This window comes from Rhinoraja longicauda, chromosome 23 (assembly GCF_053455715.1).
Source record: "Rhinoraja longicauda isolate Sanriku21f chromosome 23, sRhiLon1.1, whole genome shotgun sequence".
Taxonomy (NCBI): domain Eukaryota; kingdom Metazoa; phylum Chordata; class Chondrichthyes; order Rajiformes; family Arhynchobatidae; genus Rhinoraja; species Rhinoraja longicauda.
In genome coordinates this window covers 34,086,470-34,113,843 of record NC_135975.1, presented here as the reverse complement: position 1 = coordinate 34,113,843, position 27,374 = coordinate 34,086,470, and the positions used below count along the sequence as shown (strand labels likewise).

At 47.7% G+C, this 27,374-nt stretch overlaps 1 protein-coding gene across 1 annotated transcript; it reads right to left on the bottom strand.

Moving 5' to 3' along the window:
• Positions 1 to 651: 651 nt before the first annotated feature.
• On the bottom strand, positions 652 to 24,373 carry cradd (CARD and death domain containing adaptor protein). Its single transcript, XM_078420033.1, has 2 exons — positions 23,982 to 24,373; positions 652 to 2,593 (listed from the first exon to the last, which is right to left on the bottom strand). The coding sequence occupies exons 1-2, from the start codon at positions 24,283 to 24,285 to the stop codon at positions 2,292 to 2,294; spliced, it is 606 nt and encodes a 201-aa protein (XP_078276159.1). The 5' UTR covers positions 24,286 to 24,373; the 3' UTR covers positions 652 to 2,291.
• Positions 24,374 to 27,374: the final 3,001 nt, after the last annotated feature.

Genomic DNA, 27,374 nt, shown 5'->3' with positions numbered 1-27,374 from the left:
TATAGGTAATATATAATGAACAAAACAAAATCAATGAATTAATAACCCTACTGCAAATCTAACACCAAAGTACTTAGAAGCAAAGACTGAAGAAGGGTCTCGACCCAAAACGTCGCCCATTCCTTCTCTCCTGAGATGCTGCCTAGCCTGCTGAGTTACTCCAGCATTTTGTGAATAAGGAAGATGTAATATATTCAACCCAAGAGCTTACATACTGCTGGAGCATGATGTATGGGAATTTGAACATAGTGAAGGGAATTTATCATGGTATTTAGATTACACACCATAGTTAAATTAAAATAAACACTGGGAGTTGTAAAGTCAGCTGAGGGCAATAAGACTGATCAGGGAGTAGTACATTTTATTGCGCCCATTTGTTAGATAAATGGGAGAGTGGTTTTCTAAATAGCGGGGAACATACTGTAAGGTTATAGATAATTCTGGGGAAAGACAAAAAATGAATAGCTATAGAGACATTGATCAATGATGAATTATCTCAAAAATGTAGAATCCACGTGTAATTATTGTGTCGTGAGAATATAAAAATGCAGTGGGTGCTCTGAATTTTTGAAACGCTTTGGGCTCTCTCAGAGTGTTTCCTCGTGCGTACTGTTAGGGCTTTGAATAAATCAACTTGTTTGAGAAACGATACGATATGCAACGATAGAACTTTATTTATCCCAGGAGGGAGATTGATCTGCCAACAGTCATAAAAACAAAAAATACATGAAACATGAAATTAAAGTGACGAGTGGAAAGGCTTGGGGATGTGCAAACATTGGGGAGGGGGGGGGGGGGGAGGGAGGTCAGTCTCAGCAACACTTCCAAACTTGAATAATATATATCTTGGTTTATTCGTACTTTTATACAATTTCAAGTCACCAAAATGCTTAAAACAGAATTAAAATCTAAAGACTTCACTGACATTCTGTACCATTTACTTTCTCAAAGTAACTCCCTTGTTTCCTCGATTATCCGTAGAGTTGCAGTTTACAGCAGAGTCACAAGGAGGACATTTTCTTTCAGTTGTCACATATTGCATACATGATACACGCTGCATACATGATACACGCTGCATACATGATACACGCTGCAGTGCCCAGGGTTGGTGACATTGAAGGTCTATGTCAATTTGACAATTTGCCATTCCAGGCAGATATGTACTGGAGTTATGGAATTCAATGGGAGCCCAAAGGCAGAGTTTGTAAAAGCCAAGCATTAAACTGGAGACGTTATCTTTCTCATTATAGTATTTAAAAATATTTAAATATTCATGAGTGATAGGAACAGAATTAGGCCATTTGGCCCATCAAGTCTACTCCACCATTCAATCATGGCTGATCTATCTTCACCTCTCAACCCCATTCTCCTGTCATCTCCCCATAACCCCTGACACCCGCACTAATCAAACATCTCTCTGCCTTACAAATAACCATTGACTTGGCCTCCACAGCTATCTGTGGCAATTAATTCCAGTCACCACTCTCCGACTAGATATTCATTATATACTAATTTTTACTGTTTTAAAAGTCTCTGAATATCAGAGGGGAGACCAACGTCAAGCACCAGCCCACACTATTCACTGTCCTCTACCTCCTGCCTCGGCCTCATCCAGGGACCTCGACAGTCCTTTCAGGTAAGGCAGAGATTCACCTGCACCTCCTTCAACCTTATCTACTGTATGTGGTGTTCGCACTGTGGACTGTTATGTATGGGCGACACCAAGCGCAGACTTGGCTATCATTTCGCTGAACACATGCTCAGTTCGCCTTGGCCTACGCGATCTCTTGGTTGCCAAATATATTAACTCCTGTTCCTATTCCCATCCTCAGAGTGAGACACACGCAAATTAGACAAACATATTTTGCTTGGGCAGCTTACAACCCAGCGCGATGAATGTTGATTCCTCTAATTTCAAGTAGCACCTGCATTCCCTACCCCCCTCCCCCCCCCCCCCCCCCCGCCCTCCCCTAGTCGTTCTACTAGTTCCACCATTGGCATCCTTGTATCCCTCTCATTGTCACATCTTCCCCAACCAACAACGGGCCTTTGTGGACTCCACCCTTCCTGAGGTCATCTGTTGCCGGCCCTGTTTTGTTGTGGCCTTCTCTATCGTTCAGTCTGAGGAAGGGTTCTGTTTTCTCCAGAGATGGCCCACTGGGTTACACCAGTATTTTATGTCTGCTATTCACTGCACCCTGTCAAATACGACTGGCCCTCCACTTTTAGTGCCGGGAAGTGAGTATGGTAGACAGTGAGTCTGAGCAGTGGGTAAACCCAGCCCAGACTGTTCACTGAAATGCATCCTTTATTACTGTGGGGTCCACATCGGCTGAAGTGAGGCTGGTACACAGGGTCCGCACTGTCGCTCGCTTTCCCAGCCGTTGCTTCCACAGGATGAATGATGCCAAGATCTGTGCCTGCACGTTGTACTGGTTGTTCATTTTACATCGGTAGATGTCTGAACTCCTCAGTCCCAGATCCATCACGACCTGCTCCCATTCTCCTCCCAGTTGGCCCGAGAGCTGATTTAACTGCTTGTCGGTGGGCACGCCGTTCAAGACGTGGTCCGAGATGGTCGACAGCACATCATCTGGAAGAAAGAGAATGAGGTACTGAGTGACACTGTAGCTTTCCGTGCAGCTCAATATAGTTCAATCATTCTTCATTGTCACGGGTGCACAGCACAGTGAAGGCCTTTTGCACAAGCCACAAATGCACAATCGCCATTTACAAAGAAATACAACAGTCTAAAGTGGGGTCCAGGTGCTGGAAGTACTGGAGTGCCCCCGATCCAGGTAAGCCCAGGCTGCAGCAGGCCGAGACCCAACGTCCCTCCCCTCGCCCCGGCCGACCGCCTCTGTGTCCCAGGGGAACCTCCCACAGCCGACCATGAAGGCACTGGAGGCAACACCCCTCTCCAACCGCCCACTCCTCGTGTCCGTCACCACCAGCGGCCCCTCCTCCTCCACTCTCCATTCTTCGAGCCAAGCCGCTATACGGAGAGTGTAGGAAGAGTCTGACTGTCCCCGACTACATTTTATGTTTGCTTTGTTGTTACCTTCTCCTAACAAAGATCTATTCTACATTTTCCTTGATCACTACCCCCTTTGATGTTTCGTTATCACACCTGACACTTCCTTATCTCTGTATCTCCCCCTTCCCACTCCCCTGACTCTCAGTCTGAAGAAGGGTCTCGGCCCAAAACGCCACCCATTCCTTCTCTCCATGGATGCTGCCCGTCCCGCTGAGTTACTCCAGCACTTTGCTGTCTGGAGAGGAGGGATTCTCAGTACGAGAGGAAACTCTGCATTAATCTGACCTGGAATAGTTGCTCGGTTGATGCTCTGCGGATTGATGAGAGGAAGACAACAGAGAAAGTTGCTGAAAGCATCCAAATTGCTGGCTCTCACAGGACCTTAGCACCTCGAGGCAGCTCAATCATTCAATTCAACAAAGGCAACTCCAGTCACCAGCCTTAAAAGCTTCCCATTCCAGCACTGATATTGTCAACCGACCCCCAGCAGGTTGAGGGAGTGGATTTCCAGTAACAGAATGTGAGGAACTGCTTGCTGTTATCTCCCCACAATGGCTTGGCTCCAATTCTAAGCTTAGTAATGCCTTTGTCTTGACTTTCCTACCAGAGTATATAGTTCCCCTAATCTCTGCCAAGTTCTTGAACACTTCCATTGCACTCCCCTCCGAGGGATTGCCAACAGGCTTGTGAATGTAACTGATCATCATCCATAACACTTTGGAGATGCAGCGGGGAAAACAGGCACTTCATCCCACTGAGTCCGCGCCGCCCAGAGATCACCCCCATTCACCAGCGCTATCCTAAATAGGGACAATTTACAATTATACTGAAGCCAGTTAACCTACAAACCTACACGTTCTTGCAGTGTGGGAGGAAACCGGAGCACCTGTAGAAAACCCACGGGGAGAACGTACAACGTAGTCAGGATCGAACCCAGGTCTCCGGCACTGTAAGACAGCAACTCTACCGCTGCGCCACCGTGCCGTCCCTCATACTTTTAATACTGGGGAACATTTACTGTATCCTTCCAAGATTCACAGACACTTTCTGAGGATGAAGCACAGTTCCGAGCACTGTCTATCCAGCTAGAGGCTTATGTGACTGGCAGCATTCTCTCTCTGTGTACTGCGCTGCCTCATGTTCCTTCATTTCTCCACCATTACGGACAATGAGAAAATAAGGCCCAAAATGTACTTATTGGAGTAGAAACATTGACTGCTCCCCGGAGCACATAAAATGTCTAGGAATGTGCAGCACCAATTAACGATGTGTTTTATGTTTACAGTCCCACTTGCCAAGAAAGAGTTTCAAAACCGCACAATGAATCAGTGCTGGTGTGAGATGGCCCAGATGAAGTTCATTTTGATACGAGGGATATGTGTTTTTATGTTTAACTGAAGGAGATTATTGTGCGTCTCCAACTAGCTTTTATTCGCAAGTCTAGACAGTATAGATTTTTTTGCATCTGGTATCAGAGATTAATTGTACCTGGATTGCAGAGCAGACCCTTAACTCAGAGGCTGCAAGATGACTGTGGTGCTGCTGGGCAGCATGGTGGCGCTGCGGTAGAGTTGCTGCCTTACAGCACCGGGGACCCGGGTTCGATCCCGACTACGGATGCTGTCTGTACGGAGTTTGTACGTTATGCCCGTGACCTGCGTGGGCTTTCTCCGAGATCTTCGGTTTCCTCCCACACTACAAAGACGTACGGGTTTGTAGGTTAATTGGCTTGGTATAAATGTACCTAGTGTATGTAAGGTGCAGGGATCGCTGGTCGGTGCAGCCACAGTTGGCAGTTTCCATGCTGTAACTATAAACTATGAAGTAATTTTGTGCTGTTCCCATCATAACCCCTCAGGAATATTCTTCATTCTTTTCCTTCCATATTCTCCCAAGAATTAGCTCATGTTGGAAGCATCCTGTAATTCCTTGGAAAGCACACTCCAATACATCTCACAAATCTGCAAACACCATCTAATCATTGAGAGTGTTGATCTGCAGCTACTCCTGATGTCAATGCCACACGGGTTCTTTTATTGTGTAGGAAGGAACTGCAGATGCTGGTTTACACCGAATAGATAGACACAAAATGCTGGAGTAACTCAGCAGGACAGGCAGCATCTCTGGAGAAGGAATGGGTGACGTTTTGGGTTGAGATGCTTCTTCAAACTGAGTGTCAGGGGGGAGGGAAACAAGAGGCATGGAAGGGGTGAAAACGACAGATCAGTATAATGCCTTGTGTGTGCAGGAAAGAACTGCAGATGTCTAGTTTAGAGATACAGCGCGGAAACAGGCCGCCCAGTGATCCCCGCACATTAACACTATCCTACACCCACTAGGGACAATTTTTACATTTACCAAGCCAATTAACCTACATACCTGTACGTCTTTGGACTGTGGGAGGAAACCGAAGATCTCAGAGAAAACCCACGCAGGTGGGTTTAGGCCACCCATGTCTAGGTCTACCCAATCCCCTGGTTGCCAAGCACTTTAACTTCGCTTCCCAGTCCCACACTGGCCTTTCTGTCCTGGGCCTCCTTTACTGTCAGAGTGAGGCCCAGCGCAAATTGGAGGTACAGCACCTCATATTTCGCTTCGGCAGCTTACAGCCCAGCAGTACGAATATTGATCTCTCTAACTTTAAGTAGCCCATGCTTTCACTCTCTCTACGTCCCTCCCCCACCCTAGTTCTCCTTCTAGTTTCACTGTTCTGCTGATTAATTTACTGACTGTATGCCTTATTCACAAAATGCTGGAGTAACTCAGCAGGTCAGGCAGCATCTCAGGAGAGAAGGAATGGGTGACGTTTCTGGTCGAGACCCTTCTTCAGACTGATTTCAGGGGGGCGGGACATACAGTCTTTCCAGGTGAGACAGAGGTTCACCTGCACCTCCTCCAACCTCATCTATTGCATCCGCTGCTCCAGATGTCAACTTATTTACAGCGGCGAAACCAAATGCAGGCTCGGCGATCGCTTCGCTCAACACCTGCGCTCGGTCTGCGTTCGCCAAACTGATCTCCCGGTGGCCGAGCACTTCAACTCCCCCTCCCATTCCCAGTCTGACCTTTCTGTCATGGGCCTCCTCCAGTGCCATAGTGAGGCCCACTGGAAATTGGAGGAACAGCACCTCATATTTCGCCTGGGCAGCTTGCAGCCCAGTGGTATGAACATCGACTTCTCCAACTTTAGATAGTTCCACTGTCCCTCTCTTCCCCTCCCCCTTCCCAGATCTCCCTCTATCTTCCTGTCTCCACCTATATCCTTCACCTTTGTCCCGCCCCCCTGACATCAGTCTGAAGAAGGGTCTCGACCCAAAACGTCACCCATTCCTTCTCTCCTGAGATGCTGCCTGACCTGCTGAGTTACTCCAGCATTTTATGAATAAATACCTTTGATTTGTACCAGCATCTGCAGTTATTTTCTTATAGTATGCCTTATCACCTTCTCTTCAGCTAACAATGAACCATTCTACATTTCCTTAATGCTTTGATCTCTTATTTTCACACCTTACTCTTCCATATCTCTCGTTTCCATCCCCCTTAATTCTCAGTCTGAAGAAGGGTCTCGACCCAAAATGTCACCTATTCCTTTTCTACAAAGATGCTGCCTGTCCCGCTGAGTTACTCCAGCTTTTTGTGTATCTTCAGTATAATGCCCTCTCTAATGGAGCCCTCAATAAAATAATGAAGGAAGCTTTCTTGGGACTCATTTAACAAATTTCACCCTGTCCAAGCCCTTTACATTATGGGAGACCCCGACAATATTAGGAATTCGAAATCTCCCGCAAATACTACCTTAATGTGTACAGTGGAGAGCATATTGACTGGTTTGCATCATGGCCTGGTTCGGCAACTTGAATGCCCAGGAGCAAAGACGTCTGCAAAAAGTTGTGAACACTGCCCAGTCCATCACGGGTATTGACCGCCCCACCATCGAAGGCCTCAAAAAGATAGCCAGCATCATCAGAGACCCACACCACCCACTCCTGCCATCGGGAAGAAGGTACAGGAGCCTGAAAACTGTAACGTCCAGGTTCAGGAACTGCTTCTTCCCATCAGGCTATTAAACACTACAACCTCCAATACGCTCTAAACTACATAGACTTGGGGGCACTGGTTTTGTCTTTTTGCAGTATTATTGTTTTTTTTGTGTGTGTGTGTGTGTGTGTGTGTATATATATATATATTATATATATATATATATATATATATGTGCACACACACACATATATATTTTATAATTATATATATATACACACACACATATATATATATATCTCCACCTCACCATCTATATCTCTCGTTTTCCTTTCCCCTGACTCTAGTCTGAAGAAGGGTCTCGACCCGAAACGTCACCCATTCATTCCTTCTTTCCAGAGATGCTGCCTGTCCTGCGCATTTTGTGTCTATTTTCTTTATACATACATATATATATTTTTTTATTTATAAACACACAAAAACAAAAAAATAACAGTGCAAAAAGACAAAACCAAGGTCCCTCGGCTCTGTAGTTCAGAGCTTATTTGCAGTTCCTTGTGTCGACAGTAGATTTATTCCTTACTCCTGATGCCCAGATCTCAAAGACTGAACACTTTGAATCATGCTGACAACCACTGGAAGCCAAGTGTAGGTTTTAAGACACAGGTTGGCCCATGATAAAACAGCAGGAAAACCTCACCCCTGAGCAGGATATAGTGAGGAACAATAACCATCTGCTTCATCTCAATGACGTGAGAAGTGATTTATCACGGGGAAATGCAGTGCATCTGAACAGCGCACACTGAGACATAAGTGAACCTGCATCTGCACTGGTCAGTCATTCCCCGTCAGTGTTAGCTGTGGCCCAGTGGCAGGTTCACTCCCCAGTCATATCTGAGGAAGGATGTGCTGGCTCTGGAGAGGGTCCAGAGGAGGTTTACAAGAATGATCCCAGGAATGAGTGGGTTAACAAATGATGAACTAAAAACAAATATATTAAAAACTGTTATAAATAATTGAACAAATTAAATTTTGTTACAAAAAAAAGAGGCTTCCTTCTGGTTTGTCAGAGCCCTCTACGTTCGATAGACACAAGGAGAGGGAAGAAATGGCAACCACTCAGCATTAGGCCGCAGTTGTCACAGCTCAGCACTATCCCTAAAGCAGTGCAACCTGCACCTCTGCCAATACCTTGATATCCACTTGCTGCATTACTGCTCCGCTGCAGTTGCGACGTGTACTGTTCAGATTGCAGTTTGGGGCACCATTTATCCACAATTAACACAGGGTTAAAAATAAACTCTGGTTTATTTATCCGATGATTGTTAGATTTTGCTGCGCACAACTTAGTTTCCACATTTCCCACGTAACCACAATGATCTGATTTTTTTTTAAATACCTTGATGCTTTTGTGTATTTTAAGGTAAAAGACCTCATGTAAGGTTCCTCCAAGTTCTGCCATAATTAAAAAGGAGTCATAAATAGTTTGAGAAAAATGAGTACATCTCCGGCAACCCCTTGGGGTCAAGGTTGCCTTGCTTCCATTTGAGGTCCATGAGGTTCTGAGATGGCCACTGAGACACCAGACTGTCATTAGATTGGGAGGGGGGGGGGGGGGGGGCTTCTGCAGTTATTGTTGGGCTTCAGATTTCTCCCAACAGAAGGGCTTGGGGCTCTGTGTCATAGAGTGCTCCTTCCCCATTTTGAGATGTCAAGGGCCATTGATTCGTGTGAGTCTGTGGTGATGTTACATTTATTCCAGAGAGGCTTTGGGTACAACCTTGCATTGGTTTTGCAATCCACCAGGATAACTCTTGCCGTGACACAGCTCGGAGTAAAATGTCTACTTTGGGAGCCTGGCACATAGGCTTTTGTAGACATGGGCTGCGCTCAGAGTTGGCCTTGGCTTGTTTATCTTGCCAGTTGATTTGGAAGGTTTGGTGGATAGAACTATGGTGGCACCACTCTTCAGAATGGAGACATTGGGATGCAGGGAGCACATAGTTCCATGAAAGCAGCAACACAGGGTGACATGGTGGTGAAGGTGTCCGGCACACAAACATCACTGATCTAGAGTATAGGGTCGGGTACTTTAACAAGACCTTTGGCAAGGTACACATGGTAGACTAATCTTGAAGGTAGGATCACATGGAATCCAAGACAATTGGATACAAAATTAGCTTGATGACAGAAAACAGAGACTTATGGTGGAGGGTTGTTTTTCCCCAGGCTAGAGACTGTTAAGCCAGGTCACTTTTTTCCAGTAATTTTATTCATGATTTGGATGTGAATGAAGGCAGCAGGGTTAGTAAATTGACAGGTAACACTAAATTTGGTTGAAAAATGGATTCTGAAGGTTATCTACAACTCCAGAGGAAGTGGTAGAGGCAAGAATAAACGTGACATTTTAAAGACACACGGACAGATACAGATAGAAAAGGTTTATAGAGGTTTGGGCCAGTACAGCCAAATGAAACTAGCTTAATGGGGCAGGTTGGCTGGCATAGGTGAAGGGGCTGAAGGGCCTGTTTTCCGTGCTGCATGCTTCTTTGGCCATGAACCACCCCCCTGTTTTTTTTTAAGGTGTCTGCTGAAGAGAGTCCCGACACTGGAGCAGACAGGAAAGTAGGAATCACGGCTGCCCAGTCGGCCATGAGCTTTGTGCCAGGTTTCAGATCCTGATCGGCAAACCTCTTTCTTCCTACTGTTGCAGAAGGCTATCCAGCAACACCGATGACGATGGTGAATGTTATCGTCAATGTCCATCTTTGTGGAGAGGCAGCTCCTGAGATATAGGAATGAGCTGCATTTTCCAAGAGGCATTTTGTCAAAGCATTTTCCAAGAGGCATTTTGTCAAAGCATTTTCCAAGAGGCATTTTGTACACCAGGAGCCAACAATCCAGTTTGCATCGACGGCACCACAGTAGAGATGGTTGAAAACATCAAATTCTGCGGATTCAATATCACCAACAACTTCTCCTGGACCACCCATGTTGAAGCAGCGACCAAGAAAGCACACCAACGCCTCTATTTCCTTAGAAGGCTTAAGCAGGTTCGGCATTACCCCAACAACCCTCACCAACTTCCACAGATGCGCCATAGAAAGCATTTTCTCAGGATGCATCGCAGCTTGGTTTGGGAACAGCTCAATCCAAGACCCTCAAGAAATTGACAATAGACAATAGGTGCAGGAGGAGACCATTCGGCCCTTCGAGCCAGCACGGCCATTCAATGTGATCATGGCTGATCATTCTCAATCAGTACCCCGTTCCTGCCTTCTCCCCATACCCCCTGACTCCGCTATCCTTAAGAGCTAAATTGCAACGAATTGTGGATGCAGCCCAGACCACCGCACTAACCAACCTCCCTTCCATTGACTATTTACACCTTGCGCTGCCTCGGCAAGGCCAGCAGCATAATCAAGGACGAGTCGCACCCTGGCCACTCCCTCTTCTCCCCTCTCCCATCAGGCAAGAGGTGCAGAAGTGTGAAAACACACACCTCCAGATTCAGGGATAGTTTCTTCCCAGCTGTTATCAGGCAACTGAATCATCCTACCACAATTACTGGTTAGTACGCAACAAAAGCTTTTCACTGTACCTCGGTACACGTGACAATAAACTAATCTGAACTGAACTGACCCAACTAACTGTCTGAGGGCCTGTGATTTATGGGTGTTTGGTGTAAGAGCCAATTTCCCCATATGCTTGAGAGAATAATTCCGCAATAAATCACAGCCAAGCCTTTGACTGTGCATTTGCCAGTGTCATCTGTGTACTGCAGTTTGATGACTGAGGTTAGAGTGACCTTGGCTTCAGAGAGATGGCTGTACAAATTGAATAGTTCCTCAGAGACACAAGAAACTGCAGATGCTGGAATCTTGCGCAAAACACAAGATGCTGGAGGAACTCGGTGGGTCAGGCAGCATCTGGGGAGGGAATGGAAAGGCGGCGTTGAGTCTGGATCCTTCTTCAAACTCAAGAAAGGTCCTGACCCGCAATGTGGCCGGTCCATTCGCACCCCAGACGCTGCCTGACCTGCTGAGCTGTTCCAGCAGAGTTTTTCATTCGCCCTATACATTAGCTACACTTCAGTGGGGAGTTTGTTGGAGGTGAGGTTACATATTGCAGCAAGAAAGATTGGGAAAAGCATTGGGATGATCAAGCAACCTTGCTGTCCATGGGACTGCGCTGAGATGGGGTCTGTTGGTTGAGACCACGAACCTTGTGCTACCATATAGCATATGCAGGAAGGAGATGAAGTCCCGAGGGCAACTAAATGTGAGCATATTCCAAAATCCCTCAGGTGACAGAGTCAAGGGCTTTTACAAGATCAAAAAAAGGTTGTGTACATTAGCTGCTGCTGTTCCCTATATTCTTCTCGGAGTTGTGGCACAGTCAAGATTATGATCACTGTGCCAAAACGTGGACTGAATTCAGGCTGTTATTTGATGAGCGAATTTAAGCTTTTCATAGTCATACAGTGTAGAAAAACCGGCCGTCATGTCCCATCTACACTAGTCCCACCTGACTGCATTTGGCCCATCCATGTACCTGTCTAAATGTTTCTTAAACATTGCGATAGTACCTGCCTCAACTACCTCCGACAACAACTCGCTCCATACACCCACCACCCTTTGTGTGAAGGTTTGGGGGGGACGTAGTTGAGGAGGATCCTGGTGATGGCTTTCCCAGTGGCAGACTTCAGGGAGACCCTTCTGTAGGTTGCAGAATGATCATCAGATGACCATGATTGCACCATCTCCAAGTTCCCTGGCATGTCCTCTTCCCAGATCTAAGAAATGAGATTGCAGATTTGCAACTGAAGTTCTTCTCCATCAACTATCAAATCATCAGCAAGTTTCAGAACATAGGCCTTGGGTGGCACAGTGGCGCAGCGGTAGAGTTGCTGCCTTACAGCACTTGCAGCGCCGGAGATCCGGGTTCGATCTAGATTGCCGGTGCTGTCTGTACGGAGTTTGTACATTCTCCCCGTGACCTGCGTGGGTTTTCTCCGAGATCTTCAGTTTCCTCCCACACTCCAAAGACGTACAGGTTTGTAGGTTAATTGGCTTGGTAAATGTAATAATTGTCCCTAGTGGGTGCAGGATAGTGTTAATGTGCGGGGATCGCTGGTCGGCGCGGACACAGTGGGCCGAAGGGCCTCTATCCGCAATGTATCTCTAACAACTAAAATAAAGACAAAACAAAAGCACTGTTCCCGTTGGTCTATGGTGGGATTGTCCATTAGGTAACTGATGCTGCAAGACCGAACCTCACATTTTCAAACTGGGATTAGCCAATGTACACCAGTTACCACATGAATGGGAAACACCCACACCCTTGGTCCAATGGTAACAAGGTCCAAGGTGACTGGAGACCAGGCGCTGGATGGTGATCGCTTGGCTGGTGATCCATGTGTAACAGTAGTCAAATCTGTCCCCAGTTCCACTGCAGGGCACAACGGACAATATTGATATTGAACCTGCAGGTTATTTACTTACAAAAGTAGCAGATTCATAGTGAAGTATACAAATTGCTTCACATCCAACAATGCTAACAATATGAAGATAGACAAACAATGCTGGAGTAACTCAGCGGGTCATGCAGCATCTCGGGAGAGAAGGAATGAGTGGCGTTTTGGGTCGAGACCCATCTTCAGACTGATGTCAGGGGAGGGGGCGGGACAAAGATAGAATGTAGTCGGAGACAGCAAGACTAGTGGGAGAACTGGTGCGGCACGGTGGCGCAGCGGTAGAGTTGCTGCCTTACAGCGAATGCAGCGCCGGAGACTCAGGTTCGATCCTGACTATGGGCGCCGGCTGTACGGAGTTTGTACGTTCTCCCCGTGACCTGCGTGGGTTTTCTCCGAGATCTTCGGTTTCCTCCCACACTCCAAAGACGTACAGGTATGTAGGTTAATTGACTGGGTAAATGTAAAAATTGTCCCTAGTGTGTGTAGGATAGTGTTAATGTGCGGGGATCGCTGGGCGGCGCGGAATCGGTGGGCCGAAGGGCCTGTTTCCGCGCTGTATCTCTAAAATCTAAACTAGGAATAGAGAGGGAAAGCAGGGACTATCTGAAGTTAGAGAAGTCAGTGTTCATACCGCTGGGATGTAAACTGCCCAAGCGAAATATGAGGCGCTGTTCCTCCAGTTTGCGCTGGGTCTCACTCTGACAATGGAGGAGGCCCAGGACAGAAAGGTCAGATTGGGAATGGGAGGGGGAGTTGAAGTGCTGAGTCACCGGGAGATCAGGTAGGTTAAGACGGGCTGAGCAGAGGTGTTCAGCGCTTGGTCTCGCCGATGTAGAGAAGATGACACCTGGAACAACGGATGCAGTAGATGAGGTTGGAGGAGGTGCAGGTGAACCTCTGCCTCGCTTGAAAAGACTAGCAGGGTCCTTGGATGGAGTCGAGGGGGGAGGTGAAGGGACAGGTGTTGCATCTCCTGCGGTTGCAGGGGAAAGTATCTAGAGAGGGGGTGGTTTAGGTGGGAAGGGACGAGTGGATCAGGGAATTTCGGACAGAACGGTCTCTGCGGAAAGCAGAAAGGGGAGGAGATGGGAAGATGTGGCCAGTAGTGGGATCCCGTTGGTGGTGGCAAAAATGTTGGAGGATAATATGTTGTATGCGACGGCTGATGGGGTGGAAGGTGAGGACAGGGGGGACTCTGTCCTTGTTACGAATAGGGGAAGGGGGAGCAAGAGCGGAGCTGCGGGATATTGAGGAGACCCTAGTGAGAGCCTCATCTATAATGGAAGGGGTGAACCCCTGTTTCCTAAAGAATGAGGACATCTCCGATGCCCTTGTATGGAACACCTCATCCTGGGCACAGATGCAGCGTAGATGGACGAATTGGGAGTAGGGGATAGAGTTTTTACAGGAAACAGGGTGGGAAGAAGTGTAGTCAAGATAGCTGTGGGAGTCAGTAGGTTTGTAGTAGATGTCGGTCAATAGGGCGGCACGGTAGCGCAGCGGTAGAGTTGCTGCTTTACAGCGAATGCAGCGCCGGAGACTCAGGTTCGATCCTGACTACGGGTGCTGCACTGTAAGGAGTTTGTACGTTCTCCCCGTGACCTGCGTGGGTTTTCTCCGAGATCTTCGGTTTCCTCCCACACTCCAAAGACGTACAGGTATGTAGGTTAATTGGCTGGGTAAATGTAAAAAATTGTCCCTAGTGGGTGTAGGATAGTGTTAATGTACGGGGATCACTGGGCGGCACGGACTTGGAGGGCCGAAAAGGCCTGTTTCCGGCTGTATATATATATGATATGATATGATATGATAATAGTCTGTCTCCTGTGATGGAGACGGTGAGATCCAGAAACGGTAGGGAGATGTCGGAGATGGTCCAAGTAAATTTGAGAGCAGGATGGGTGGTGATAATGCTAACAATATGCTTCAATAGATTAAAACATCCAAACAAAGCATTGCAGTTTACAGCGCCTACCTTGACAAACTGGTTGCGAGTCACGAATCAAACAAGAAACAAATTTTCTCAGCCTATCTTTCACCACAATGTCAGCCAGTGGCTGTTGAGGGGAAAACGGAGTTCACATTCAGGTTACTCAGCTTTATTATGGGAAAAATAGAGATAAGCAGGCATAAAGATGTTAAAGATATCTCTAGTATTCCTCTCCCCTGACTCTCAGTCAGAAGGGTCTCAACCCAAAAAGTCACCCATTCCTTTTCTCCAGAGATGCTGCCTGTCCCGCTGAGTTACTCCAGCATTTCGTGTTTATCTTCAGTGTAAACCAGCATCTGCAGTTCCTTCCTACACAGGCTTAAAGATATGGCAGGAAAGTTATAAAGTCTGTTATTCTGTAATTTTTCCTTGTTATTGATGGATGTTCATCAAGAGAAAATGTTGAATCCCCCTTCTCACCATAGATGCTGCCTGACTTGCTGAGGAATTTCAAGATTTTCATTTTTTTAATTCCGATTTCTTGTATCTGCAGTATTTGCTTTTGCCCTTGATGTGAGGGTCAGCCTTCTATAGTTTGACCTGCTTGTTGTAATGATGAGCTATCAAACTAATAAAACGTTTAAAGCTGGCACGGTTTACCTACAAACAGGTAATTTTCTCCTGAAATGTTCTCTTAAATGGCGAAGCAATCAGTGCTCCTGAGGACAAGAAGCTGTGTTCCAAGCTGGGCCACATCAGGAACACACTTCCCTTTCATGAGGGCATTATTAATGTTGTGGCGTGTTTAATTTCCCATCCACGTTGCCTAGTTTGTGGGCCTACACCCAGAAAAGAAACATACAATACTTGTTGCTTGCCAACATGGAGATCTCCCATGGCAACCACTCCTTGAAAGCATAAAACATTAAGATCCAACAAACATGACATCCACCCATTTAAAACAAAACCGTTGCATAGGGATTGCCACGAGGCAGTGTTTCCATCCAGAGTCCAACCACCACATTCCTCAACCATTTGTCCCCCGATGCCGAGTCATTACAGTGCAGATATTTACACTACACATCATAAAAAGAACACTTGTGAATAACTATTCCAGCTTTGCTTATATTCACTCGCACTTCCAGTTCTGATCTCTATCTCTCGGCCTGTTTCTTTGACGACACAGTTCCAGAGCTCTCAATGATTCCGGAGTAAGGCAGATGTGTCCTGACCATTTGACTTGCAAGCTGTCATTGCAGATAAAACCCATTCCACTTTCTTTTGCTGTCAGTTGAAGGCTTTAGCTCAGTTTACATGGCTAGACCGGTGTTATGAGCTTTATAAGCTGATAATTTAAAGGAGCACAATTAGGCCATTAATTCTACTCCACCATTCAATCATGGCTGATCTATCTTTCCCTTTCAGCCCCATTCTCCTGCTTCCTCCCCATAACCGCTGACACCCGCACTAATCAATCTATCTATTTCTGCCTTAAAAATATCCATGGATAGATGGAGAGCATGGACCCAATGAGAATATTGTGGGAGACGACAGGTCCTAATGGTGAAGTCCTAAACCTGTTGCTTGAATTATTTGTTCATGCAGATGCAGAATCTCCTGCCCAGAGTAAGGGAATCGAGGACCAGAGGACATAGTTTTCAGGTGAAGGGGACAAGATTTAATAGGAATCTGAAGGGTAACTTTTTCACACAAAGTTCAAAGATCAAGTTCAAAAACACTTTATTTGTCCCCGTGGGACAATTTACAAAGACGTGTAGAGTAGTACAAACACTCTTGGGGGGGAGGGGGGGTGATTAGCCTTGGGGACAAAGGTTGCCCTTCTCCTCTGTGTCCCACAGCCTGGGCAGCGAAGCCGGCGTCCTGAGGGCAGCCACTCAAACGCTGAGGGCGGGACGTGTGAGAGGACCTGCAAAACCCTGCCAGCTGGGTGGCGGGTGTAAGGAAAGAGGAGGTAGTTGAGGCAGAGACTATCGCAACATTGAAGAAACAGTTACGCAGGTACATGGATGGAACAGGTTTGGAGGAAACCGAAGATCTCGGAGAAAACCCACGCAGGTCATGGGGAGAACGTACAAATTCTGTACAGACAGCACCCGTCGACAGGATCAAACCCGGGTCTCCGGCGCTGCATTCACTGTAAGGCAGCAACTCTACTGCAGCGCTGTAACACAATGTTCTGCACTCTGGTATTTTTCTCTTTGCACATCCTGTTGTACTTGTATATGGCTGAGATTGTACTCGTGTACGGTATGATTTGACTGGATAGCATGCACATGGTGGCGCAGCGGTAGAGTTGCTGCCTTACAGCACCAGACCCGGGTTCCATCCTGACTACAGTGTTGTCCGTATGGAGTTTGCACGTTCTCCCCATGACCGCATGGGTTTACTGCTGAAGCTCCGGTTTCCTCCCACATTCCAAAGACGTGCAGGTTTGTAGGTTAATTGGGTTCGGTAAAAATTGTCCTTGGTGTTCATAGGATAGTGCTAGTGTATAGGGATCGCTTGTCAGCGTGGACTCGGTGGGCCGAAGGGCCTGATTCCACGCTGTATCTCTAGAGTTCAAAGTAAATGTTTTTCACGGTATCTCAGTACAGATAACAATAATAAACCAATAGCAATAAAAATTATGCCTGTAGTATATATAGTCGTATATAGTGTAATGCCTGATCCAGAGACCCTGTGGAGATGCCTAAAAAATAACAGCAGCCAAAGCACACAGAGGAGCCCATAATCTCCAATGTGATTCATCCCCAAATAATCTAATTTGCTGATGTTTGTTCAGAGATAAATATTATCTTTGGACACCAGGAAAATCTGCCCAGGTCTTCTTTAACCAGAACCTGGAAATGTTTTACTTCTATTCCAGAAGGCAGAAGGGCACTGCTGTTTAACTTTGGCCCACCAGGTCGGCGCCAACCACCCATTCGCACACACTAGCACTATCCAAGACACACTAGGGACGATTAAAAATTGTACCTAGCCAACGAACCTGTAAGTTTTTGGAGTGTGGGAGGAAACCGGAGCACCCGGAGAAAACCCACGCAGGTCACGGGGAGAACGTACAAACTCCGTACAAACAGTACCCGCAGTCGGGATGGAACCTGGGTCTTTGGCGCTGTAAGGCAACAACTCTACCACTGCGCCACCGTGCTGCCCTATATCATAATATCATATTGATATCATAATGTACACCATTTATCATACAAATCAATCCCTTGTTCTCTGAAGCATCATCTGCACATTTGTCTTTTCCCTTCCCACCCTCCGAGCACCAAGCACTCAATCCAGATCAAACTGCTGTTCCTGCATTTGAGGTCACAATGTCTGAGTTTAGTTTATTGTCAAGATACAATGAATAGCTTTTGTTGGGTACTGACCAGTCAACGGAAAGACAATGCATGATTACAATGGGTCTCGAATGAGGTAGATCGTAGTTCAGGACTACTCTGTAGTTGTTGGTATGATGTTGCAGTTGCCTGATAACAGCTGGGAAGAAAACTGCCCCTGAATCTGGAGGCGTGCGTGTTCACACTTCTATACCTCTTGCTCGATGGGAGAGGGGAGAAGAGGGAGTGCCGGGGTGCGACATCCTTGATAATGCTGGTGGCGTGAGGTGTAAATGGAGTCAATGGAAGGGAGGTTGGTCTGCTTGGTCTCCCCGACATTAGCAAAACAAATGGTGTGAAGGCTTTCCAGAACATTCAGTCTGCTGGGTTAACCATGAGCTTCCAATGTTCGTCACTTGAATTTTCCATTCTAATCTCATTCTGATAACTTGATTTTTGATGTCCTATGCTGTTCCATGAGACCCAACATAAGCTTGAGGAGCAGAATTCCATCTTCCATCTTAGGGCAGTAGCTGTCCTCAGGACAGAGGGCATCATCTGGTGCATTGAGAGTGGTGCTGGTGTGAAATCACCAGATGCACAGACATCTTCATCTGCTTGCTCTGCATAATTCCAACATGTGTGCACTGTGCATATGTTAGGGACTACACTAATAGTAAAAGAGGGCGGCACAGTGGTGCAGCGGTAGAGTTGCTGCCTTACAGTGCCTGAGCCCGGGTTCCATCATGACTATAGATGCTGTCTGTACGGAGTTTGTACGTTCTCCCTATGATCATGTGGGTTTTCTCCAGGTGCTCCAGCTTCCTCCCACTCTCTAAAGATCTACAGGCTTGTAGGTTAATTGGCTTTGGTAAAATTGTAAATTATCCCTAATGTGTAGGATAGTGCTCGCATACAGAGACCGCCGGTCAGCGCAGACTTGGTGGGCCGAAAGGCCTGTTTCCACGCTGTATCTCTGAAGTCTAAAGACTTAATATTGAATTTACTAATTTCAGATAACCAACAACATGCAAATCAGAAATGGACAATTCCGCTGAACCTCTACCATTTTTCACTCTCCATAGATGTTGCCTGCAACCACATTTTCCATATTCTTTTAGTTCAGATTTCCAGCAACTGTATTGTTTTATACTTAAAATTCAAGCATTTCTTTCCTCTCACCTTTGTTTTCATATTCTACTCAGATTAAGAAGCCTTAAACACCCTCACCAAACTAGCACCATTTTGTGTCATTCAGTCTGCCTTGGTCTCCAGCACAATAATGACATTTACTCTGCCCTCTCCACATTTCCTGAAATTGAAAACATTTACGATTTACAACTTTCCTAAACTGATTAAAGATCATTGACCTGAAGCTCTAACGTGTTTTTCCACAGAGGCTGTCTGACCAGCTCAGTACTTCTAACACTGTTCATTTATTGTTCACAGCAGTATTCACACACACCTCCCCAAGCTTCCAGTAGATGGAACTATTTGACATGGATGGGCATGATCAATGCCAAATCAAGGCGGGTGTTCCAAGGACCTCAAGTTCTTATATCTTTGGTTCAATCTGGGATATTTCTTTCTTTATGTGTTCAGCAAAATCAGATAGTTTAGGTTATAATCAAGGTATAATCACTCCATTGCCCATAAGATCGAGTGCTGTCCCATTCACCAATACCCCATTGCGGACATTGGACTTTGTCTATGGAACTGATGTGCTGCAATGCTGAGAACTATATTCTGTACTCAGTAGCTGCCCCTTTGCTCTACCTATTTTACTTTAGTTTTATTTGATTGTATTAATGTACTAGACCAAGTGGACCCGTTGGGCCCAAACCTTCCCTGCATTGGTGTAGCACCTCCCTTCCCCTCTCCCTCCCTCCCCTTCCCCCCTCACTTCCTCCTCTCCCTTCCCCTTTCCCCTCCCTCCTTCCCTCCCTCCCTAGGAGATAGATTTAAACTTTAAAATGTGAATAACTTAAAAAATATAAAACTGATTTTAATGAAACTTCTTCCATTAGCACCAAAGGGACGACGGTGAGTAAGGTGGGCTTAAAATTGTCGCGCTATCGTGTACCGTTTTCGCTGTAGTTCGGGAACAAACAATTGAGAGTTTTAGTATATAGATAGATAGTATCTGATCTGATTGGATGGCACCTTGGTACACGTGTCTATAATAAACCTACACCTAAACCATTCACTTCAAAATGCAATTACATTGAAATTGGTAGCATTTATATTTTGTTGCTCATTAATAATTCATGTTTACCATCACCTGCTGAATCATCTCGTTAACATTAATGACCAAAAAATGGTCAGTTGCCAGACCGAACATTCACAAAACCACGTGGCATTCTCACAAGTCTTTAACTCGAAATAAATGCATTTGCCTTCCTTACCACTGATTAATGAACAAAAAATGCAACTTGCAAGTTAACGTTTTGGGGATCCTGCATCGGCACTCAAGTCTCTTTGCACCTCTGATTTCTGGATTCCCTCCCCATTTAGAAAATAGTCTACTCCTTTATTCCACCTACCCAAATGCATGACTCCACACTTTGCTATTCTGTATTCCATCTGATACTTCTTTGCCCACTCTCCCAATTGAAGAATTGAGCCTATGTGGAATTGAGGACAAAATCTTTGGACATTTAGTCCAGAGTACGACTTCGCTCAGTCACTAGATGTCAGATGACATTAAACCGACCCTTCAGAAACACGGTGGAGGGAAGGGGTGGATGCAGAGCTGATGGCCATGTGCATGTGGAAACCTATGTCATGCTTTCCAACAATGCCACTTCTCTACTTCCAGACAACTGTATCACCCACCACCACCTTTCAAAGCAGTGATGCTTATGAAGAATATTAGGAAGGCAAAGAGATCACAAAATATCAAAGGCAGACAGGACTCTTCCACAGCTGTCTTCACCTTTATTGAGTCATCGGTGCCGGCTGTGATTTAGTTTAGTTTAGAGATACAGTGCGGAAACAGGCCCTTCAGCCCACTGAGTCCACGCCGATCAGTGATCCCCGCACATTAACACTATCCTACACACACTAGGGACAATTTACGAAGCCAATTAATCTACAAACCCGTCGACTTTGGAGTGTGGGAGGAAACCAAAGATCTCGGAGAAAGTCCACGCAGGTCACAGGGAGAACATACAAACTCCATACAGACAGCACCCCTAGTCAGGATCAAACTTGGATCTCTGGCACTATAAGGCAGCAACTCGATTACTGTGCCACCCCTGCACAATCCCTTTGTTCTGCACCTTTTTATACCTCTACTATCCCTCTCCCCTGACTCACAGTCTGAAGAAAGGTCTCGACCTGAAACATCACCTCTTCCTTTTCTCCAGAGATGCTGCCTGACCCGCTGAGTTACTCCAGCATTTTGTGTCTATTTTACGATTAGGGTAAATCTGATAGCATTTCATAAGTATGTTAAAGACACAGGGATAACAAGAGAAAGAAAGGTGCCGAAAGAGGCAATCTGTGTTTGACAATAGACAATAGGTGCAGGAGTAGGCCATTCGGCCCTTCGAGCCAGCACCACCATTCAATGTGATCATGGCTGATCATTCTCAATCAGTACCACGTTCCTGCCTTCTCCCCATACCCCCTGACTCCGCTATCCTTAAGAGTTCTATCTAGCTCTCTCTTGAATGCATTCAGAGAATTGGCTTCTGAGGCAGAGAATTCCACAGATTTACAACTCTCTGACTGAAAAAGTTTTTCCTCATCTCCGTTCTAAATGGCCTACCCCTTATTCTTCAACTGTGGCCCCTGATTCTGGACTCCCCCAACATTGGGAACATGTTTCCAGCCTCTAACGTGTCCAACCCATTAATAATCTCCGCTTTGGAGACAGAAAGTGTAGGCAAGTTCCCAAATGATATTTTTCATCAGTATTAATAAGGGATCGCAGATTTTGTAACTGGAGAACTCAGGAAAGAGGAAGGTGAAAGTATTGTGCAAGTCTCATAAATAAAGAGGAGGTACACAATACCTTAGTGGTTTAAACGTAATCACTGGGGTCAATGAGATTTACCCAGATAGGAGAGAGATTGCTGGGACACTGGCTGTAATTCTCAAATCTTTGCTGGCCAGGATTATCAAGGGCGGCAGCAGATAATTGGAGGATGGCAAATGTGTTTCCTTCCGTTCCAGAGGGCAGCAGGGAAATGTCCAGCAATTACAGACCCATGAGGCCAATGTCAGTGATAGTAAAGTTGGTCTGAGGGACAGGATGAATTATCTATTGGAAAGTCAGGGTCTAATCAGAGATAATTTTGCATGTCTTTGGCACTGGAGGATCCTGTCAGGCCAATCCGACTGCATTTTATTGAGGAGGTAACAAAGTGCGTTGATGAGAGCAGTGCAGTGGATATGGTTTACATGGATTTCAGTGAAACCTTTGAGGAAGTCACACAAAGAGACTATTCCAAAATATAAATCCAGAATTAATTGTTAAATTGGATCCAAAATTGACTTGACAATATGAGACAGAGGATAATGGCCGAGGTTTGTAATTGTAAGCCTGCGTACAGTTCCACAGAGATCACTTGCTGTTTGTGATAGGCATGAATGATTTGGATATGGATGTAGGGGAAAAAATTAGTAAGTTTGCAGACAACGTGAACGTTGATGGATTTGTTGGCAGTTTGGAGGGTGGTCTTCAACTACAGGGTGAGATTGATGTGTTGGTGAAGTGGGCTATGAAATGGCAGGTGGAGTTTGGCGGAGAGATGGGAATGGCAGAGAGAGTTGTGGACACAGCCCAGACCATCACACAAACTAACCTCCCTTCTATTGACTCCATCTACGCCTCACTGCCTTGGCAAGCCCGGCAGCATAATCAGGGACACACCACTTCTCCACACTCCCATCAGGTACAGAAGTTTGTAAAAGCATACCTCCAGATTCAAGGACAGTTTCTTCACAGCTGCTATCAGGCAACTAAACTGTCCTCTCACCAGCAAGAGAGCAGTCCTGACCTTCTATCTATCCCATTGCAGACCTTCAAACTATCTTTAATCGGACTTTACTTGCACTATGCTTTATACACTTAATCCTGTATCTGTGCACGGCTTGATAATAATCAATCATACATAATCTTTTTGCTGACTGGCACGGAGCAAATAAACTTTTCACTGCACCTCGGCACACCTGAAAATAATAAATTAAACTTAACCCTGATAAATGTGAGGTGATGTATTTTGTGATCATTGTGGGGGTTGTTGTGGGGGTGGGGTCTTTGTGGAGGGTGGGGTCTTTGTGGAGGGTGGGGTCTTTGTGGGGGGTGGGGTCTTTGTGGGGGGTGGGGCTGACATGGGTCAGACACTGGGGGCGAGGGCCATTGTAGGGGTGGGAGGTTGTCATGAAGGGAGTGGGGTTGACAGCAGGGTCAGATACCGGGGGCGAGGGCCGTTGTCGAGGCAGGTGGGGAGATTGTGTGAGGGTGAGGGACATTGTATGGGTCGTGGTGAAGGGGTGGGGACACTATGTAGGAGTGGGGGGTCGTTGTGAGGGGATGGAGGCTGACACCAGCCCGGATACCATGGGTGGGGGTCGCTGTGATGGGGTTGGGGTCGTGGTGAGGGGGGCATTATGTGAGTGTGGGGTCAATATGAGGGGGTGGGGATCATTGCGCGGAGGTGGGGGTCACTATGTAAGTGTGGGGGTCGTGGTGAGGGGGTGGGGGTCGTGGTGAGGGGGTGGGGGTCGTGGTGAGGGGGTGGGGGTCGTGGTGAGGGGGTGGGGGTCGTGGTGAGGGGGTGGGGGTCGTGGTGAGGGGGGTGGGGGTCGTGGTGAGGGGGGAGGGGGTGGGGGTCGTGGTGAGGGGGTGGGGGTCGTGGTGAGGGGGTGGGGGTCGTGGTGAGGGGGGAGGGTGAGGGGGGAGGGTGAGGGGGGAGGGGGTGGGGGTTGTGGTGAGGGGGGAGGGGGTGGGGGTCGTGGTGAGGGGGTGGGGGTCGTGGTGAGGGGGTGGGGGTCGTGGTGAGGGGGTGGGGGTCGTGGTGAGGGGGTGGGGGTCGTGGTGAGGGGGTGGGGGTCGTGGTGAGGGGGGAGGGGGGTGGGGGTCGTGGTGAGGGGGTGGGGGTCGTGGGGTGGGGGTCGTGGTGAGGGGGGTGGGGGTCGTGGGGTGGGGACACCGGCCCGGATAGCGGGTGGAGGGGCCGCGATGGCGGTGATGGAGCCTCTCACCTGCCGGCGTCTCGTCGTCCCCGTCCTCCCGCGCCTCCTCCTCCTCCAGCCGGCGGCTGAGCCACGGGGCCTCGTCCCTGAGGGAGTGAGCGAAGGTGGCGAATGCCCGCGGCCCGCGGCCCGGCAGGTAGTCGAGCAGCCTGAGGTTGCGGCGGGCGGCCACGGGCTCGGCCTGCAGCTCCTCCAACAGACTGCGGCTCACCACCCGCTCCTGGTACAGGTACTGCAGCGGCCCGTCCAGCCGCAGCTCATCCGCCAGCTCACCTCGCAGCCGCCGCAGGGCCCGCCGCTGCCGCGCCTCCATCACCGGCCCGGAAACCGGGGACACCGGGGCCCACCCGCCTACGTACCTCCCTCCCCCGGCCACCGGGGCTCCCGGGCCTACCCACCTCCCTCCCTCCCCCGGCCCACCTCCCTCCCTCCCCGGCCCACCTCCCTCCCTCCCTCCCTCCCCCGGCCTGCCTCCCTCCCTCCCTCCCTCCCGGACACCGGGGCTCCCGGGCCCGCCCGCCTCCCTCCCTCCCCCGGCCCGCCCACCTCCCCACCTCCCTCCCTCCCTCCCCCGGCCCACCTCCCTCCCTCCCTCCCCCGGCCCACCTCCCTCTCCCGGACACCGGGGCTCCCGGACCCTCCCACCTACCTACCTACCTCCCTCCTTCCCCCCTTTCCCCGGGCCCACTTCCCTCTCTCCCTCCGCCCACCCGCCCCGGGCCCACCCACCTCCCACCTACCTACATCCCATCCTCCGCCCTGGTCCTCCAAAATATCCCAAATGCCATTAAACTGGAGGTGGCCGAGTATGGACTTGAGCAACAAGGGCTTCTTGCAGAAGAAGAGCTTCCTTAAATGTAGTTGCGTCTGGTTGAGTAACTAACTGTAGTAGGGTGAAGACTGTTCCATGCTTTGATTGTGCGAGGGAAGAATTAATTGCTCTACACATCTGTCTTGGTAGCTGGTATCTCGAATTGAATCGAATGCCCTCATCTGCTCCTGATAGGTTTGGGTTTAAGTGTAGATTGGTTATCTATGTCGAGTTGGAGAGTTCCCTGTGGAATTCTCTGGCTCAGAAGGCAGTGGAGGCCAATTGTCTGGATGCTTTCAAGAGAGAGTTAGATAGAGCTCTTAGAGATAGCGGGGTCAAGGGATATGGGGAGAGGGCAGGTACAGGGTACTGAATGTGGATGATCGGCCATGATCATGGTGAATGGCGGTGCTGGCTCGAAGGGCCGAATGGCCTACTCCTGCACCTGTTGTCTATTGACCATTTAACATTTTGTAAAAACAGGTCAAAAGGTGGGCTTTACATCTGACTTGGTGCAGGTTCCACCCCAATGACTTTAGAAGTTTGGTAACACTCGCTTCTCTCTCATAGGTATTTGAAACAAATCGAGCTGCCTGTCTTTGGACACAGCTCGATTTGTTACAACTTGGAGATACAGCGTGGAGACAGGCCCTTTCGGCCCACTATCCTACACCCACTAGGGACATTTTTTACATTGGTACCAAGCCAAATAAGCTACAAACCTGTACGTGTTTGGAGTGTGAGAGGAAACCGAAGATCTCGGGGGAAAAGCCACGCAGGTCACGGGGAGAACGTACAAACTAACTCCGGACAGACAGCCCCCGCAGTCAGGATCGAACCCGGGTCTCCGGCGCTGCATTCGCTGTAAGGCAGCAACTCTACCACTGCGCCACCGTGCAGAAAGTTTGTACATTCCCACAGACAGGGCCTTTGAGGAATATAAGGAAAGCAGTAAAGAAAAGTGGTTGAGTAGAAAGGCCAAAAGGGGGCCACCAATGCGAGTTGGATTAAAGAAAGAGAAAAAATAATATCTATAGTAAAAACAAGAGGGTATCTCGGGAGAAGATAGGACCACTCAAAATAAAGGAGGGAATTTGTGCTTGTATTAAGTGAGTACTTTGCACCTGTTTTCACCAAGGAGAAGGACAAGAAAAGCTGTGAGATCAGTGTGGAGAATAAAATTATCCATTAGTTCTTCAGGGTCAAGTTGCTGCCTCACAGCGCCAGAAACCCAGGTTCGATCCCGACTACGGGTGCTGTCTGTACAGAGTTTGTACGTTCTCCCCGTGACCCGCATGGGTTTTCCCCGGGTGCTCCGGTTTCCTCCCACACTCCAAAGACAAACAGGTTTGTAGGTTAATTGGCTTAGATAAAGATTGTAAATTGTCCCTGGTGTAAGATAGTGCTAGAGTATGGGGATCGCTGGTCGGCGCGGACTCGGTGGTGTTGAAGGGCATGTTTCCGCGCTGTATCTCTAAACTAAACTAAACTCTGACCCTCTCGACAGCACCCGAGGTCAGGATTGAACCCAGGTCTCTGGCACTGTGAGGCAGCGACTCTCTACCAGTTGCGCAACTGTGCTGCCTTTTATTTTGCTCACTGGCGTGGGACTTTTATTTTTAGAACATACAATATGCAACCTCTTAAAAAAATCTTTGTCACCTTTAGTGCAGGCAATCAGACGGAGGGTGTTTTGAGAGCAGAAGCACCGACATTGTGGTGTCACTTCTTGAGGGATCCAGAGCAAGGCGTCAGAACACTTTAACTCCCCTTCCCATTCTTTCTTTGTCTCTATGTCTATTCCCACTGACCTTTCTGTCCTGGGCCTACTCCACTGTGAGAGTGAGGCCAAATACAAATCACCACCTCATATTTCACTTGGGCAGCGTACAACCCAGCGGTATGAATATTGATTTCTTTAACTTCAAGTAACCCTTGCTTTCCCTCTCTCTCCGCCCCCCAACCTACCCAAGTCGTTGTACTAGTTTCAAAGTCGACTTGTTTAGTGTCATTGTCTGTAATTCGTTTTCACCTAGCCCACAGCTAACAATGGCCTATTTCCTTCATCATTACTGTTTTACATATTTGAATTCATTTGTTCTATATCTCTGCATATTACTATCTATATCTCTCATTTTCCTTTCCCCTGACTCTCAGTCTGAAGATGAGTCTCGACGCGCAATGTCATCTATTCCTTTTAGTTTAGTTTAGAGATACAGCACGGATACAGGCCGTTTGGCTCACCAGGTCGACGCCGACCAGCGATCCCCGCACACTAACACTGTCCTACGCAGACTAGGGACAATATTTACATTTACCAAGCCAATTAACCTACAAATCTGTACGTCTTTGGAGCATGGGAGGTAACCGAGGATCTTGGAGAAAACCCACGCAGGTCACAGGGAGAATGTACAAACTCCGTACAGACAGCACCCGTAGTCGGGATCGAACCTGGGTCTCCGGCGCTGCATTCGCTAGAGTTAGCAACTCTACCGCTGCGCCACCGCGCATCTCCAGAGATCCTGCCTGACCCGCTGAGTTATTCCAGCTTTCTGTGCCTATCTTTAGATTCTTGCAACAGGTTCTGGAAA